Source organism: Microtus ochrogaster, chromosome 22, assembly GCF_000317375.1.
Source record: "Microtus ochrogaster isolate Prairie Vole_2 chromosome 22, MicOch1.0, whole genome shotgun sequence".
In the NCBI taxonomy this organism is placed as follows: domain Eukaryota; kingdom Metazoa; phylum Chordata; class Mammalia; order Rodentia; family Cricetidae; genus Microtus; species Microtus ochrogaster.
Window position 1 is genome coordinate 8259250 of NC_022023.1, and position 16734 is coordinate 8275983.

General features: G+C 43.0%; 1 protein-coding gene across 14 annotated transcripts in view; it reads left to right on the top strand.

Moving 5' to 3' along the window:
• Positions 1 to 16734, top strand: part of Dlg2 (discs large MAGUK scaffold protein 2) — a 1686730-nt gene that overhangs the window by 1543211 nt on the left and 126785 nt on the right. For all 14 annotated transcript variants that reach the window (XM_026784310.1, XM_026784311.1, XM_026784312.1 and 11 more), the window contains one exon: positions 11148 to 11262. In XM_026784310.1, coding sequence (XP_026640111.1) covers positions 11148 to 11262 — 115 coding nt within the window. The remainder of the gene's footprint in view (positions 1 to 11147; positions 11263 to 16734) is intronic.

Below are 16734 nucleotides of genomic sequence, written 5' to 3' on the forward strand. Positions count from 1 at the left end.
CAGGAGCATGCTGATTGGGCAGAAGCCCACGTGTCTCCAGGAGCATGAGGCTCGTGAGAACTGCCGAATCCTAGTATTGAAGGCCTTGCATGTCTGAAGACAAACAGTAAGTGACGGCTAAAAATAAATGATTGGTTAGATACCTTACAAGGAACAAATGCAGCCTCGATTCCGTTTTCATCTCTCCAGTCATTCCCACCTCCAGCGAGCTAAGGGAGGAATTTCTGCACATGGGGACCTCACACGTAGAGTCAAACCGGGCATAGAGAACAGGGGTACTGTGTGAGGTTATATAAACACGCAGCCCCGCCCACTTCTCCATCCTTATCACACCTTTTTCTTCACAACGCAATACTTAGACTTCTACTATGAAATAAACAAACACTATTGAGAGATGCTGGAGAAGTTAACCTAATCATACAGACAGAACTAAATATGTAGGCATGTCTCCAATGGCTGGCTGCCAGGGCCAAAGCTAACCAGTCATCTTCCCCAGGCACACAAAGCTGCCAGTTCACATTCTATCATCTCATCCTTTTTTTCTTCTTCTCGTCTCTTCCTTTCTTTTTTTTTTTTTTTTTTTTTTAATCAGGGGTTGTGGGGAACCCTAGATTTCATAGGTGCTAGCAAAGCACTCTACCAGCAAGCTATAACCCCAGCCCAAGCGCCTCATTTGTAATTTGGTTATATAAGTAAAAATCACCAGACATCTGAGGATATCCTCCCATCAAAGCAGAATCAAAAGGAATACTAAGAAAGCAAAGACAATGCAGGGAATTCAGGGAAACCTCGTGTTCCCTGCAACTAATGTGCAATAAGAGATTCATGAAATAGGGGCTGGATAGGTTAAATGGGAGCTGGCAGGAAAGAAAGAGCTCCTGAACATTGGGGTGTTTCAGATTATCCCTAGGTTATCAGGGTCACTTCTAAAGAGATCTTGTATGGGTGGCCCCAAGAAAGTAGAAGACACCTGGACACATTCAGCTTGCTCGTATCTGTGATCACAACAGACATCCCCTGCACCTCCAGCAGGGAAGGGAAGAGTTGGGAACCAGAAATGAGTGAAACCGGTTGAGCCATCAGCATCCGGGGTAGGATGGAAACAGTCAGCAGGGAAAAAGTTAAACTACAGACAAGGGAGAGGAGAGGAGATGGGAACCGAAGGGCACAGATGCAGGTGGTAGAAGAGGAGAGAATGTGTGTCCCTTGAGGACAAGAAGAGCAGGGGACACAGGCTCTCTCTCCACTCTCTTTTCTGTTCTTTTAAAGGTGTCTGTTACATAAGGAGAAGTGACTTACGCTTCATGGGCAATATGACAAGGGATTCAGATAAAAGCTCAAATGGGGAATTTAAGGTCAGGAAACAAGTGCTAAGGTTTTGTTGAAAACTGTCTTTTATTTGAAAGCATTTTTGTACACTATCTCTTATCCTGCTGAATCGAACAACAAGCCAACTAGAGAACGCCTATGTCTAGTTACAGTCCACTATTGAGCAGAACAGGGCAGTGAGATGAGGTTTCGATTTGGTGTGGTTTGTTTGTTTTTATAGTTATTTTGTGGAGATATATATATATATATATACACTAAATATATATACACTATATATATTTTATGTGTATATATATGTGTGTGTGTAATATATATATATATATATATATATATATTACACACACACACACATACACACACACTAAATCAGGGTGATCATTGCCAGACTGTCTTCAAAGGATAGTCTTGTGCGTTAATCTCTAAAATCCAGCTCACTGGTGGATTAAATAAGGAACTGTAGACTGTACTGATTCACCAGGAAGTCCTACTTTCCCATCCCAACCTAAAGCAAACAATTTAAATGGCCAGCACTTGGGAGGCAGAGGCAGCTAGATCTCTGTGAGTTGGAGGCCAGTCTGGTCTACAGAGAGTTCCGGACTGGCCAGGGCTACAGACAGAGAAACCCTGTCTTGAAAACAAGAACAACAAAGAAGAGAAAACAACTGACAGAGAAACGTAAGCTGTGACTGCGCTAAAACGGCCTCTAGAGTCGAGCTTCAGTCATCCTGCATCTTCTGAATTTTTAGCTCCTCACTGAACAGTTTGCAAATAGTCGGCACTAGGCTCTGACTCGCTCTCTGGTCCTCACCCTCGTGGTTCAGACTGGATCCCATCATAGAAGCTACTCCTCCACCTGCAGAGGCAGCCTGCTGGGGATTCCTTTTTAAATTATTGATTAAGAGCAAAGATACACTTACCTGATTCAGTTCCACAGGGATCAGTATCCCCTACCATATTTTTATTTGCTTGTAAATAACAGTAAACTTTATTGTCTGCTTGTTTTTATTATTTCCTCATTACCACTCAATGCATCTAGAGGATAGGACAATCCATTAGTGTGCTTTATGCATTCCTAACTATCACCGTGGGACAAGTTATCCTTTAGTCTGGAGAAATCTCTAGTCTCCCAGTTTCTTCAGTTGCTTAGGCTGTATCTTATATACTACCTGTCATTGGAATTCTGAAAGCTTGACACAAGACCCCTAGGTCATAATGACGTCCTCTTAAATCAATGTGTTTCCTTTCCATTATCAGGAGCCTACTCTGCCTATGCCGGGCATGAATACAATCACTTCCTTTCCAGACAACCTGATTGGGCAGGTGTTGCTTTCCCGTTATACAGACCAGAAAACCATGCTGTCTCCAGGTGGCAAAATCTCCACCGTGAATCAGTAGTCAACTTAAGATTCAGACTCAAGTCAGTTTTATCATAGAGCCTGTTTTTACAACAAAACCCTATGCCAAACTGGATTCCCAATTCCTAGAGCCAATAGAGTTCGCTAATTCGGGGAAGTTTGTGTGTAGATTCTGTTTTCTAAGAAGCCTGGTACTCTGCCTTCATGACTCCATGAAACAGAACTTGCATTTTTGTCAACATGACATCTGATGAATCTGGCTTTCAGAGTCGACACCCGTATTGTAGGAAATAAACGGTTGGGGGTTCAGACTGTTGGTTGCGTATAAAATCTGCTTCATTTCGTTAAGTTCCTGAGTAGTTGCCCAAAATCTCTTCAAAGGTCTCCAGCTTTTCCTGAGAAAATTATTCTAGTCCAAATAAATGAACCCAGTTCTGCTTGGAAATGAGCGGTGGTGGTAGGAGACACAGCCTTGGTTGAGTGTGTTGTTGAAATTTCTTCTAAAAGGCTGATCCATTCGGTAGTAGGCAAGCTAGATGATCAGTTTTCTTTCCCTGAAGTCTTCATTCAGCTTATGATCAATAAGCATGTTAGTGTTTTCAAAGCAGTAACTAGGTGCGACCCTCTGTGCCCAGTGTTAGGGACAGAAAGAAAGGACTTCATTCCTTTCCTCATGGTGCCCCTGACAAAATTGCTCAGTACTAGGGACTTACAAGAGATACATATACATCGTCTGACTGACTGGAATTTCTTACTAAACCTAGATTCTGACAAACTTGGTTTGTTATCTCTTTGCATCTATGTGTCTCTCTTTGTTTCTGTCACTTCTCCTATCTCTGCATATCTCTCTTTCTCTCTCTCTCTCTCTCTCTCTCTCTCTCTCTCTCTCTCTCTCTCTCTCTCTCTCACACACACACACACACACACACACACACACACACACACACACACATATGGAGCAGCAGTGGAATATTCCATGTCTCCCTTCAGCTCAGAATCAGGTTGGCAGTCTGAAGGGTCAGCTAAGTTGAGATTTGAAGGAAGAGGCTGAAAGAGACTTTATGAAGCCAGCCTGGGACGGTCCATGCTCAAAATCCTGCCAGTGGCCATTGGTCAACTCTCCTGACAGCAGGTCTAGCTAAGAAGGAAGCCATCCTCCTAAAGCAGTTCATGGGCACAGCATCCCTCTGGGCACGGCTACTTGTTAAGTATCCAGCCTCACAGAACAAGGCTCGTTCCCTTCTATGCCTCTCTGGTTCTGAGGTCCCAGGACAACTCAGGAACTAGAAGGTGGTAACATGCAGGCTGCTGAAAATTTTCTGAGCTGCAAGTAAATAAAAGGAATTATCATATGAAAGAATTTTGGCAATGCATTACTTCTTCAATGTGAAGTACAACCAGAGGTCTATGGCTGACTCCCTTGTATATAACTATTTAAGAGTGTAGTGGGGAGGAAGAGAGAAAGAGCACACAGTGATATATTTAGATGTTTCTAGTCTGTCGTTTATTATCATGTCTCCATCCCACGACTTACATTCGGGTCTGTGCAGAGATGCATTTTAGTTTCTGACATCAGACCATGTCTTTGTTCACTTATGTAAAACTGAATGATCAATAGATGGTGCTTTAAAAAAATCAGTACTGCTTAGAATGATGGAAATAAGCTGCAGTGTCAGATTTTCAGAATGGCAGTGTACGGGGCAGCGATTTCTTCATTTCACAGAAGAGGAAAAGTTCCTCTAAGCAGATGGGAGCTTTCCCTACCCTCTCCAGGACTTCAGATACTCTGCCTCCAGGGCACAGCTTTGAAATTCCAGTTTCTCTTTCCACACTGTAAATAACTAGCAGCTTCTCAGGGAGATTTCACTTGCCCTACTTTGTCTTTGGACCTGACTGTGTAAGCTTATTCCAGGCTAAGGAGAGCTTATCCACAGGAAGTTGCCATCTGGAAGGCACTCAATACTCCAGTACCCCTTGCAAGGAGTGGAAGCTTAAATGGCGGGTGGCTCTTTTGCAATTCACAGGAAAAAGAAACTTAGAAGCAGCCTTGAAGTGAGGACCCATCCAGGGGCCTTTGGTACCCTGGCTGTTAGTCTTGTACGTTGCCTGCAATTGATGCTGTAGAAACATTGAGGAATTGATGACAGAAAGATATCCCCCAAACACAAGTGAAAGCATTTATAGTTGCTCACAATGTCACACTGCTCCAGCAGTGATCAGAGACTGTGCTTCGACATGGTGTGAACTGTTAGTGCCACATCCTTTGCATGCATCATTCCTGGATCCTAGTGACAATGGCAGGCAGGTCTAAGGAAATAATAATGTGACCCCAGCAGACTGCACATTACTGACGTTCATCCTAGCCCTGCCAGGAGGGGCCTTAAAGTGTGAGTCCTCTAGCTGTCTGCTACCAAAGAGATCTCAGCTCTCTGTGGAAAACCCCTTAGGCCCATGGAGGGGGGCATAGAGTGCTCTTCAAAGTGGCTTCTGGTGGTGCTAGGATGGGTAGCTCAGCAGGAAAGCAGTCTCTGTTGCTTAGATGTGCAGAACCCAGAATTCAGCTCAGTGGCTCTCTGAGCGGTGTCCATACTCATAAATAAGAAATGGGAAAAGGATGCTACCATCAACCTCAGTGCCACCAAGGACTTCACATGCATTTGTCCTGACGGGACCACCACAAGAAAACCATTTAAGCTCTTTCACAGCAATTTGATTCTCTGAACCCGTTTGAAAAGTGACTCGCAAGCTGTACAGGTGAATAAGCTGGGCCTTAGTCATTTCCCCAAGCCTGGTTATTATTAGTAAAAGGCATGATTAATCCCGAAGGCTGGCCTCCTCTCTTAGTTCTCCTCTCGTCTGCTCGCTGCTTCCTTTAGTAACTGATAGGTGTTAGACCGCTACATGGAGCCGGAGCTGGGGCTGTGAAGGGATGCTTTCCCACCTCCACACAAAGCTCACCTGGGAGGTGCTCGTTCCTCATGCCAAGGTAATTTCCTCTCCTCAGAATGGAGGCACACAATCTGAGTCAGAGACACAGCATCTGGGCCACATTAAAGCGCAGTGGATTAAGCAGGCGACGCCTCCTTTGTACTCTGGGCTCTGTTGTTGACCCCTGACAAACTGCAAAGGAAAGTGGAGCACGGCAAAGCCCCTCTCACTGTGCAGTGTGTGGCGTTCATGCCACCTTCTTGTCACTCACCCGAGTGTCCATCAGTGCTGAGACAATCCTGGCAGATGATGAGGCCACTAATACCACAGAAACCAGGAGCCACATGGAATTGGACATGGTCATTCCGAGCTCCAAATAACCACAGATTTGGAGGAGGATCATGTGGGTCATTTAATGTTCATCTAGAAGGGACCACGCATCCCAATCTCAGGCCACTTTTAAGTTGTTCCTCTTTGGCCTAATAGACATACTTCATGATAGGGAGAGAGGTGCTGAATCATTGGGCCTTAGAAGTACACACAAATTTCCACTCTTGATCCTCAAAGAGAGTACAATGTTTGCAAATAATGAGCAAGAATAGGTTGTAAATCACACATAAAAACAGAGTGCCAGTGATTAGCAAGAGCCAATCATCTGATCCGTGAGCTCTCTGCGGCTCTTCCCAACATCCCTTGAGGAAGTCACCATCATTATTACCATTTCTCTTGTAAGAAAATTGAGCCAAGAAAGGTTAATAACTTTTCTAATGATGTGTAGCTAATGTGTTGATATCATCTATATATTCCAAATCTTAAGTTTTCTGATATTATCAACCATCTCATCAAAACTGAAAATAAATAAAACCCCCAAATGAGTGATTACAGTTAGAAACAATCAGATTTATTACTTTTTCAAATGCATAGTGATTTTTAATATATGTCATCTACACTAGGGACATTTCCTATAGAATACATTTTTCTGTAAAATCTGAGTTTGGTGAGCTGCCATGCATGACTTCCATTTCATCAATACTGATTCATTTGGCTGTAGCAGTATGCCGGGAAAGGGTCAATTTGAACCTGAAACCCTCACAGCCCCTGTCTAGGCTCAAGGTACAGATGTCCTTCGGTCCCAGTGAGCACCATTGATTGCTGCTCCCTCTGCTAATGGCTTTATCCACTTCATTTCGAACTTCATAGGTTTGCTCATTTCATTTTTTTAAGTTGGCCTAGAAAATAATGGGTTTCATTATGGCACTTCCGTATACAGTCATCTCTGTTCTCTGTTTAAGGCTTTTTCTTGTGCCTCCTCTCCATGTGATCCCCCTTCCTCCCTTTGTCTGGTCCCTCTGAGTCCATGTGCAGTTGAGCTTAGATATCTTTCAATATAGAGGGGAAACCCACAAAGGTATCTGGGCTTCTCATACAGAGAAGAAAAAGAGTTTCTTTACACCCTGACAAACTCTCCACTTAGAAGTTAGTTTTCCTGATTTGGACCTTGAGCAGAAGGAGGGGGAGCACGAGCAAGGAACTCAGGACCGCGAGGGGTACACCCACATTCTGAGACAATGGGGATGTTCTTTCGGGAATTCACCAAGGCCAGCTGGCCTGAGTCTGAAAAAGCATGGGATAAAACCGGACTTGCTGAACATAGCGGACAATGAGGACTACAGAGAACTCAAGAACAAGGGCAATGGGTTTTTGATCCTACTGCACGTGCTGGCTTTGGGGGGGGCCTGGGCAGTTTGGATGCTCAACTTACTAAACCTGGATGGAGGTGGGCGGTCCTTGGACTTCCCACAGGTCAGGGAGCCCTGATGGCTCTTCGAGCTGATGAGGGAGAGGGACTTGATCGGGGGAGGGGGAGGGAAATGGGAGGCGGTGGCGGGGAGGAGGCAGAAATCCTCAATAAATAAATAAATTAAAAAAAAAAAAAGAAGTTAGTTTTCGCCGGGCGGTGGTGGCACACGCCTGTAATCCCAGCGCTCGGGAGGCAGAGGCAGGAGGATCTCTGTGAGTTCAAGGCCAGCCTGGTCTACGAGAGCTAGTTCCAGGACAGGAACCAAAACCACAGAGAAACCCTGTCTCGAAAAATCCAAAAAAAAAAAAAAAAGAAGTTAGTTTTCAGTGCGCTATTGGTAGTTATAGAAGGCCCAAGAAATATGAAATAATTTTAATTTCAGCATTCACCAGCTGCCTTTTGCAAGCAAGGCCGAGCAGACTGCTTTCTACTGTGGTGCCCACCTTGGCACCGTCAGGCTTAGGGCCCTTGTAACGTCACATTCTAGAAGCGAGTCCATTCAGGTTCTGTCTTGCTCCAAGCCAGAGGGTGTAAAGATTAGCGTGTTTTACAGATCTCAGTTGGATGTTCTCATGAAGTTTGGAATCAAGCAAGAATGTTAGCAATGTGACTGAAAAATGCCCCAAAGCAGGAGAGCACGGGCAGGAGGGACGCCCGTAAAGAAGCGGGATTAATAAAGAGGAGGTCTATTAGTTGTTCGTGTTTTAGCTAGCAGAATGGATTTTCAATACTTTGATAAAACGTAAAGACTGGCATCTTACAGTCTACATAGATGGTTTTATTTCCAAAGTATTTCTAACCACAAGCTTGGTTTATCACTGTGCAGTTGTGAGTGTGCAACTTCCCCCACCCCTGCCACATTGCGTCTACAAACCTATTGTTTACAAACTGGCTAAATTACGTGAACCTCTGTTCTCACTTTCAAAATGTAAAAGACAAGCACCTTTGAATAGAAGATTTGTGATAGAGATGAGTGTCAAAATGCTAAGTCAAGAATAATGTGGAGGCTAGATAAGGCAGAGGCAGAAGAAGCTACAGCCGTGGTACACTTAAACGCCGTACGATACTTCCTCCATCAATAAACAATATAAGAAGACAGCAGAAGGTAATGGGGGTATCTAATGAGCCATATAACAATGCAAATGAACTTTATTAATAAGGCAAGCCTTCTGTCATGATACACGTTGGAGTATCATGATCCTGATGAGAGCCTATCGTCATTTTTAATTGTGTGTAGGTTACGTGTCAGAACTGTTTCCACCGCCCGCCATGACTGAGCTGAAGAGAACAGACATTGCCTAGACAATAATAAAGACAGCAAAAGGGTCTGGAAATGGCTCTAATTTGACAAAAATGTCTGAAACTTGAGCGTTTGCTTTTGGGAAAGGAGATAGATGTGTTCTGCTTTCCTTCTCTTGTGAAATAATGTTGGAAATTGACTTTATTTGATAACCAAATTTACCTAATGATTCAGCTCGTTCTTCATTCACCTGTCAGTCACCCAGCAAAGGTGTTGTGTGCCGCTTGTTAATTCCCTCTGGACCATCAGACACATGAATTAGGGAATCCCTATAGTGAGACGTGGGTTCTCCCCTAAGGGGCTCAGCCTAATGACAATGGGAAACTACACAAATAATTACAAGAAGGTGTAGTAGAGGCAACACTATGGCTGGCTGCACAGACAGCATGAGGTCCTGCCGGTCGGATGTTGGGGAGTACATTGGTAGAGTTTTGCTCTTTCCTCTTCCAGTCCCCATGCTTATGAAGCAGAGAGTCCTGTGTCTGCATGAGACTGAGATGAGACCAGGCAGGCACACTTTCTCTTCAGAGAGTGGTCATAGGACATGGATCTGAGAAAGCTCCAAGTTTCTACTCTGGATCCCCACAGAGACCAGTGAGCTTTTCCTTCACGGTGTGGAAACATGTGCCTATAACCCTAGTGCTCAGAAGGCTCAGGCAGGAGGAACACGAGTTCAAGGCAGATTGTGCTGCATATACACAGCAGCCTGAATCACAACATGACGTATTTTTGAAACACAAAAAAACAAAGTGCTAGTGGAGACTATATGGTTGTTGTGCACAGTATTGGCTAGTACTAACTTATCCCATAATGTACACACACACACACACACACACACACACACACACACACACAGTAACACAGTTATTTATATCATGGAGACCTTCAGAGGCCTAACACCGAAATACATGGGGTTTGTTAAATAAACATGTATAACTATAAAATGTATTAAGGAAATGCATATTTATAGATTTGGTAGAAAGTAACTAGCCATCCATGTCATGCTATTCAAAAAGAAGAAAAAAAACTATTTCTGCACAGTTTTCAATGTGTGTTTGTGATCATGTACTCACAGACATCCCCACTAAGATTTCCAGCACACAGCTTGGTCCCCCGATGAGCTTTGGGGAAGCACATCTATATGATAGAAAGCAGGGGCCTTTCCATCTCCCTTCTATGTTCATATAGTTGAGATCAGTTTGTATGACATCTGTAGGCTTCATCTTATGACCTAGGAAAGAGATGCCCCCAGAGCCCCACATGTTCCGGGTGCCATGTGGTCCATTATAGATGTTAGCTGATCTTTCTCATAGCAAGGAAATCCAGCCTGCTCAAGGTGGCTTTAATCTGCAGACAATATCACACCAACACTCAGAAGTGTTTTCCCTTGGAATGAAATGCAGTGTTTTAGAGCAAAGTCAATGGATTTTAGATGAACTATGTGATTAAGTCTATATTTGGCTTATTTAACCATTTAGGGCTGAATTATTAACAGGAAGTCTGCCAAATCTTGATAATTCCAGGTTATATTTCAGTGTCGGAAATTACTAACCTACTATTATGGGCTTTTTTAGTCTTAAGAGTACAAACTTTTGTATTTCACATTCTGAACTGCGTAAGTATTCTGTTAGCTGTTGCCAAATCTTTTAGGGGAAGGCCATCTTGCAATTATCGGTACATGTTACATGATCTGAAATTAAAGTCAGCTTCATGGAGCTTTTTAAAATCAACGAGTGTGGTGACACACTCAGGGAGGCCGGGGCAAACGTCTCTACAATTTCGAGGCCAGTCTGGTCTCCAGAGTGAGTTCCAGGACAGCTGGAGATACACAGAGAAACCCTGTCTCGGGGAAGGGAAAAAGAAAAGCATGAAAAAAATCAAATTATTTTTAAATGTGGTAGTGAAAGCCTGGAATGGTGGCACACACCTTTAATGCCAGCACTCAGGAGGCAGAAACCAGTCTGCTTTACATAGCAAGGTTTAGGACAGTCAATGCTACATGTAAGGTCAATCATTGCCCGTACCTTCTGCACGCACATAGACACATAGAAAGGAGCCTGAGAGAATCTGAGTAAGATTAACATAGATTGTATCCATTTTGTACTAGTTAGGATGGTGGGGAACAGTTGTGAGAAACGCGGGAAACTGATTTAAAGGTTGTATGCAATCTTAAACTTCTCTCAAACAAGTTGGGAATGCCATGGTTTTATGTTTCCTGGGTAATCTTTAGAAAGTAATTGAACTCTCCCCCTTTCTTCCTGGGAATTTGGGAGTACAGAGCTCTGATAAACAGACAGGCTCTTCGGAAGTTGAGTTCCTGCCTGGTGCCTGGAAGAGGAACAACAGCGGGGAGCAGTAGCCCCCGTCTACAGAGCGTGTTCAATTTTCAGAAGGTGCAGAGCCAAACTTAACCATTTGCTTCCTCCTTTCCCAGATTACGCCCGATTTGAGGCCAAAATCCATGACCTACGCGAGCAGATGATGAACCACAGCATGAGCTCCGGGTCCGGGTCCCTTCGCACCAATCAGAAACGCTCCCTGTATGTCAGGTAGGCATCGGAGCACGCCTGACTCGGATGTACTTGCCCCGGAGCAACTGGCATAGGGACAAAAGGGCCACCCCGGTGTTCCAGCTAGCCTGGGCTTGTCAGTGTACTTCTGCTTATAATGTCATGAATTTAACCATTTTGAAGTAATTTTTGAAATGTTGTTAGGCTAAAATGTTTTCTGAGTTTTAGCTTTTTTTTCCTCTTGTTAAAAAAAGAAAAGGTGGTCTGCCTGTGTAGCTCAAGTTGACAAATGCTAGTTATTCATGCTGGACACACAGGTACACATCATCATACCCAGCTAACAAATTATTCCTTTATAATATTAAAAAATATTAAAGTATTCCATTGGTTTCACTTATGGCAAAGCTTGGCTGTATGGACTGAAGCTCTGGACATTGACTTGCGGTCAGTCTTGGGAGAGAATGTTCCCTATGACTTCCTGACCTCCAGATGTTGAGTGTGCTAGCTTTTGTTCATTTACTGGAAATTGGCTGTTCTGTCAAACAGTAATGTGCATTGGTTGTTTTTCTGAAAGTTTTGGCAGAAATACTTTCTTCAGTAGAATGTCAATATCAGTTGATTCTCAGACTACACAAATTCATAGTTCCTTGCCTGAAACCCATTAATTAGCCAGGTGTGACTCACACCTGTAATCTCAGTACTTAGATGGAGGCCAGGAGACCACCACAAGCTCAAGACCAGCCTGGAGATATATAGTAAGTTCAGTCCAGTTTTGGCTACAGAATGAGTGAATTCAAAATACCTGCCAGTATTTTATCCCAGTGGAAACTTCTCTAGTGTGATATATAGACACTCAAGTGTAATACGATCCACTTACTAGTTCCTGCTCCTGGATTGCATCTCAATATCATCTATTTGTGTGTGTACACACACGTGTGTGTATGTATGTACGTGCCCTTCTATCATGTGGGCTCTGGGAACTTAACTACGGCCTTTAGGCGAGACCATAAGCTCGTTTATCCACTGAGCCATTCTGTATTGTCTAACAGATAATACAGATACTGAGAGCTGAGAGGGAAAGTGTCCCCTGACTTCAGAATGAATGGAAGCCTATGTAGAGGAATCGGGCCATCAGTCTTTGCATGTCCACTGTGAGCTCTGGCCCCGGAGCTGACTGACAACTAAGGCTACATCCTCCTTATCAAAATTTCACTTTCTTTTCCAGCAAGAATCCCATGATACATCTACTAAATGATACATTTGAGCTGGTTTGTCTTGAATTCCATGACTGTACAGCTCTCTTTTCTGTGTGCTAGACATGCAGGGAGAAAACAGAAGACCAGTTTCAGAAGGAGGCAGCTTCTCAGGGGCCTTAATTTGCTAGATACTCTGGCCATAATAGAATCCCAGCTTGTTTAGGGGAGTTTCCATGCCTCTGGCCTTTTGAGACTTAAAAACACATGATAGATGATAGATTATGTAGGTAGGTAGATAGATAGATAGATAGATAGATAGATAGATAGATAGATAGATAGATAGATAGATAGATAGATAGATATCTAGTAGACTATTAATCTTCTATAATTAGCCAACTGTATTCTAGATTGTTTTGAACTACTTTGTTGTCCATGGAAGGAAATGTGGAGAACTACCTTAGAAAATACCTTATAGTGTCAATGCAAATATGACATAAACTAAGCCAATTTGTATGTTTCTCTTCTCCATACTTGTATTGTATTACTGGTTTTGTTGGTCCAGACTCCCAAGCTTGCCAAGCGCTGACCCCTCCCACAGGGTTTTCATGAGGCTGCCCGGAGATGGTTTTGGTTTTGCATGAGCGCTCCCCCTGTCTTTCCCCCTAGCATGCTCCCAGCCACCCAGGACCACTGTCTATTAAACACAGGCATTTAATTTGGTTTAATCTGGTCTGATTGGAATTCTTTGCGCCGGCGGAGAGGCTCTGTTAGGAAATATTCCTAACAGTTTTCATGATCAAAATTATTTTGAAAAACCTTGAAATGTCTTACTTTGGGGGAAAAAATAGTTGGAATAACAATACCCAGACAGATCAGTCAATGGCTTTATTGACTCAAACCACGAGGAAAAATTATCCATGTTGTTGTCACTGAAAAACAGGTTTCATGAAAATATCATTAACACAGTAAGAAAATTGGATGAAAACATATAAGTTAAAAGTTTTTAAGTTGTGGAAATTAAACAAAAGGTTATAATACAAAATCAAAAGGCATACTTGAAAGTATTATTGGTTAGAATCAAATCTCCATGCTGAGAAATGGTAAACAAAGTATAACATGCAGGAAAAATGGAAACATAAGAGGACAGGAAGTTTCCAAGAGGGGGGGGACCTTTTAAAATTTGACCCAAGAACATTTGACTTCCCATATGAAATTCCCTAGAGGAAATCTCTCTAATATACAAATGTGGTATTTGGTCTCCCCAAATCCCGTCAGGTAGTACCTCCAGAGCTGACCTCAGCATCTACATGATACTGAGACAGAGAGGTGAAGAGATAGAGGCCACACACAGAGGAAGAGCCTAGGACCAAGCCTTGTCAGAGCCGCTGGCCTTTTTCTTGTACAATGTGGTAAAATAGACCAGCAAAGGAAGTGCGGATGTGAAATGGACCAGCAAAGCCCAAACGGAGTCCTTTCCAAAAAACGGTCCCTAGAGACGCTTGCTGTATCTGGAGCATGCAAACGGGAACTGTACCAAATTTGTCTGTGATTATTTTAGAACGACAACTACTCACTCTCTCAAAATAAATGAGTAGCAGGGTTTCTCGACTATATGAGTATAAGGTGATGAGCCTGTCTCTCTAATCCGGAAATAACATCTTGAGCTATATTCTTTTGCTCATCTTGCTTACCCCTGTGTACTCTGAAGGCTAGAAGGAAACAGCCCTCACCAGATCTGCTGTGAGGACCTAGAAGAAAACACATTGGCCTGGGGTCTCCAGCTGCTATGACAGTCAACTTTCCACTCGCCCTGATCTCTCCCCCACTTTATTCCGCCTCCCTCAGTGCTTGCTCAGAGGTTCCAGCTGTTGGGAGTGTTTGAGTGTTTAACCAGTCTGTTCCTGTCAGTGTTGTGTTGGATGCTGAGCTGGGTGAATTGGTTAACTGAGAAATAAAATTCAAGCATTCTGCTTTGGGGTCATACAAGACATATGTTTCTTTCACTTCACTTTCACTGATATGATCTAAATATTTGCATGAAGTGAAAGACCTAAATCAGAAAGTTCACAAAATTTTGATTTAGGAACTTCTACTCTATCTTAGACACTCTCTCGCTCTCTCCCTCTCCCTCCCTTCCTCCCTCCCTCTCTCCCTTTACACACACACACACTCTTATTTCATGCAAAACTTCAGGCACACATTAAAAATGGCCATGTGTTGGTGGTCAGTTCACAAACTTGAAGAGAGGGTCGACTTGGTCAAGCACTTGACCACCTGGAGAAAAGAGCAGAGAAACTGAAACCATGTTTTCTGCCAATAGGAAACTCACCATCTAGTGGCAACCAGGGAAAGACAGTTAAATGTGTTGTGATATCTAAAGACTGTGGGTAGCCAGAGGAACCTCTGGAATATTGACTGCTTCCTAATTTACAATGTTTTGTTGCTATTTCAGAAACGTTTAAGTATTATGACCCAAAGAATGAAGGGCATTCATTCTTTCTTGTGGCCCTGTAAATAGAAGCATGCATAAAGATGAAAGAACTTTGTCATTAAATAGTACTCTTGTTTATATGTAGTGTACTTCATTTTTTTCCATTCTGTGTGATTCTCTCTGTGCTGAGTGATGGTCAAAATGATTTTTGATTTAGTAACCCTTCAATGGGTCATGATTTATAGTTCACAGATCCACAGAAGAATTCCAGGTCAACAACACGGTACCCAGTCAAGCAGGGATCCCAAATGCTTGGTGGCATAGCTGGTGTTGGAAAGGGGTTATCCTTGACATGAGGGAAGAAGCAGAAATAGAGGGAAATATCTGTCATGAAACTTCCTTTAATCAAATACTATTTTTTTCATTTACTATTATATAAAATTGCCTTGAGTTACTAATCATGGGTGTGACCTCCTTTTTAGTGATAAAGAGATTCTTACCAAATGGTTCCCTTCAGATTCCCAGCTTGACTAGACATGGGCACAGACATCCGGGTCCCCCTGTGAGATGCTGTAGAGTAGTATTTAGAGACACAGTGTTTGGATTTTTCCAGATCCGATTACTTTTGTAATATGATCTTGCTACTCACTAGTTCTGTGACCTTGGAGAAGCCAGAGCCATCTCCCTTGGCTTGGATTCTCTATCTATAAAAAAAAAAAAAAAAAAAAAAAAAACTAGGATAAAAGGCTACGATGATTTAATCAACTGCTGAATTTAAATGTGTGACACATGGAAAGACACTGGTAAATCTTGGTTGATAATCCTTATTTATTACAAAAGCCACCCATCCCAGCAGGACGGACACTGTAGAATTGGTTGTGAACAGGTGTCCTTTTCCTAGCCCTGGGTTGAAATCCCCCTCCACCTCACTCCCATTGTGCCATTGCTTGCTTTCAGCAAAGAAGAAAGGGGTTCCTGGTGACCTTTTCACCTTTCTGTCCTCCCCACCCTAATGCCTGAAAAGTAGACCATGGTTCCCTAATGATGATCCCTCACACGCATGCCCAGAGACTAACCAATGATGATCCCTCACACGCATGCCCAGAGACTAACCAATGATGATCCCTCACACACATGCCTAGAGATTTGTCTCCTAGATGATTTTTGGATCCTGTCAAGTTGGCAATATTAACCATTACACATTGAGTCCTTCGTGTCTGGATTTATTCATTAAGTATATTGTTTGCATTTGCCCAGAGTGTTCCAGTTGGCGATAGATCTTAAGGATGCAGAGGTGAATGAGAGCCAAAGGCTCCTTCTCTTAAACCATCACAGTCTAAACCTGTTGGTAGTTTATGAACTGTGGATCATTATTGTAAGCATTGTTTCCTGCTAACTAATATGTCACGTGCCTTACAATTATAACCTTATTTTAATAGATTTGAAGGAAGGGTTGAAAGCATATCAAAATGGACATACCATTTAATAGCAGCCTACAAATCCCACTTTGTGTCATCATTTTATTGAGGTGTGGTTTGTTTGCTTTGGATTTTGAGACTGGGATTCTCTCTGGAACCCTGGCTGTCCTGGAACTCATCCTCTACACCAGGCTGGCCTCAAACTCAGAAATCCACCTGCCTCTGCCTCGCAAGTGCTGGGATCAAAGGCGTGCACCACAACCACCTGGTTTTGAGCTTTTAATACATAATGCTTGATAGAAAGCAGATCCCTTAATAAATATTTAATGAACTCTACATCTATCTCTCCTATGCAAAGATAGCAAAGGTATTTGATCAAGCTGGTGGTGGTCAGTTACCCACTGGGGACAGCGCTTAATGTCCATCTGTGTCTTGGAGATGCAAGCACTGCCTGCTAGCTCTGGAA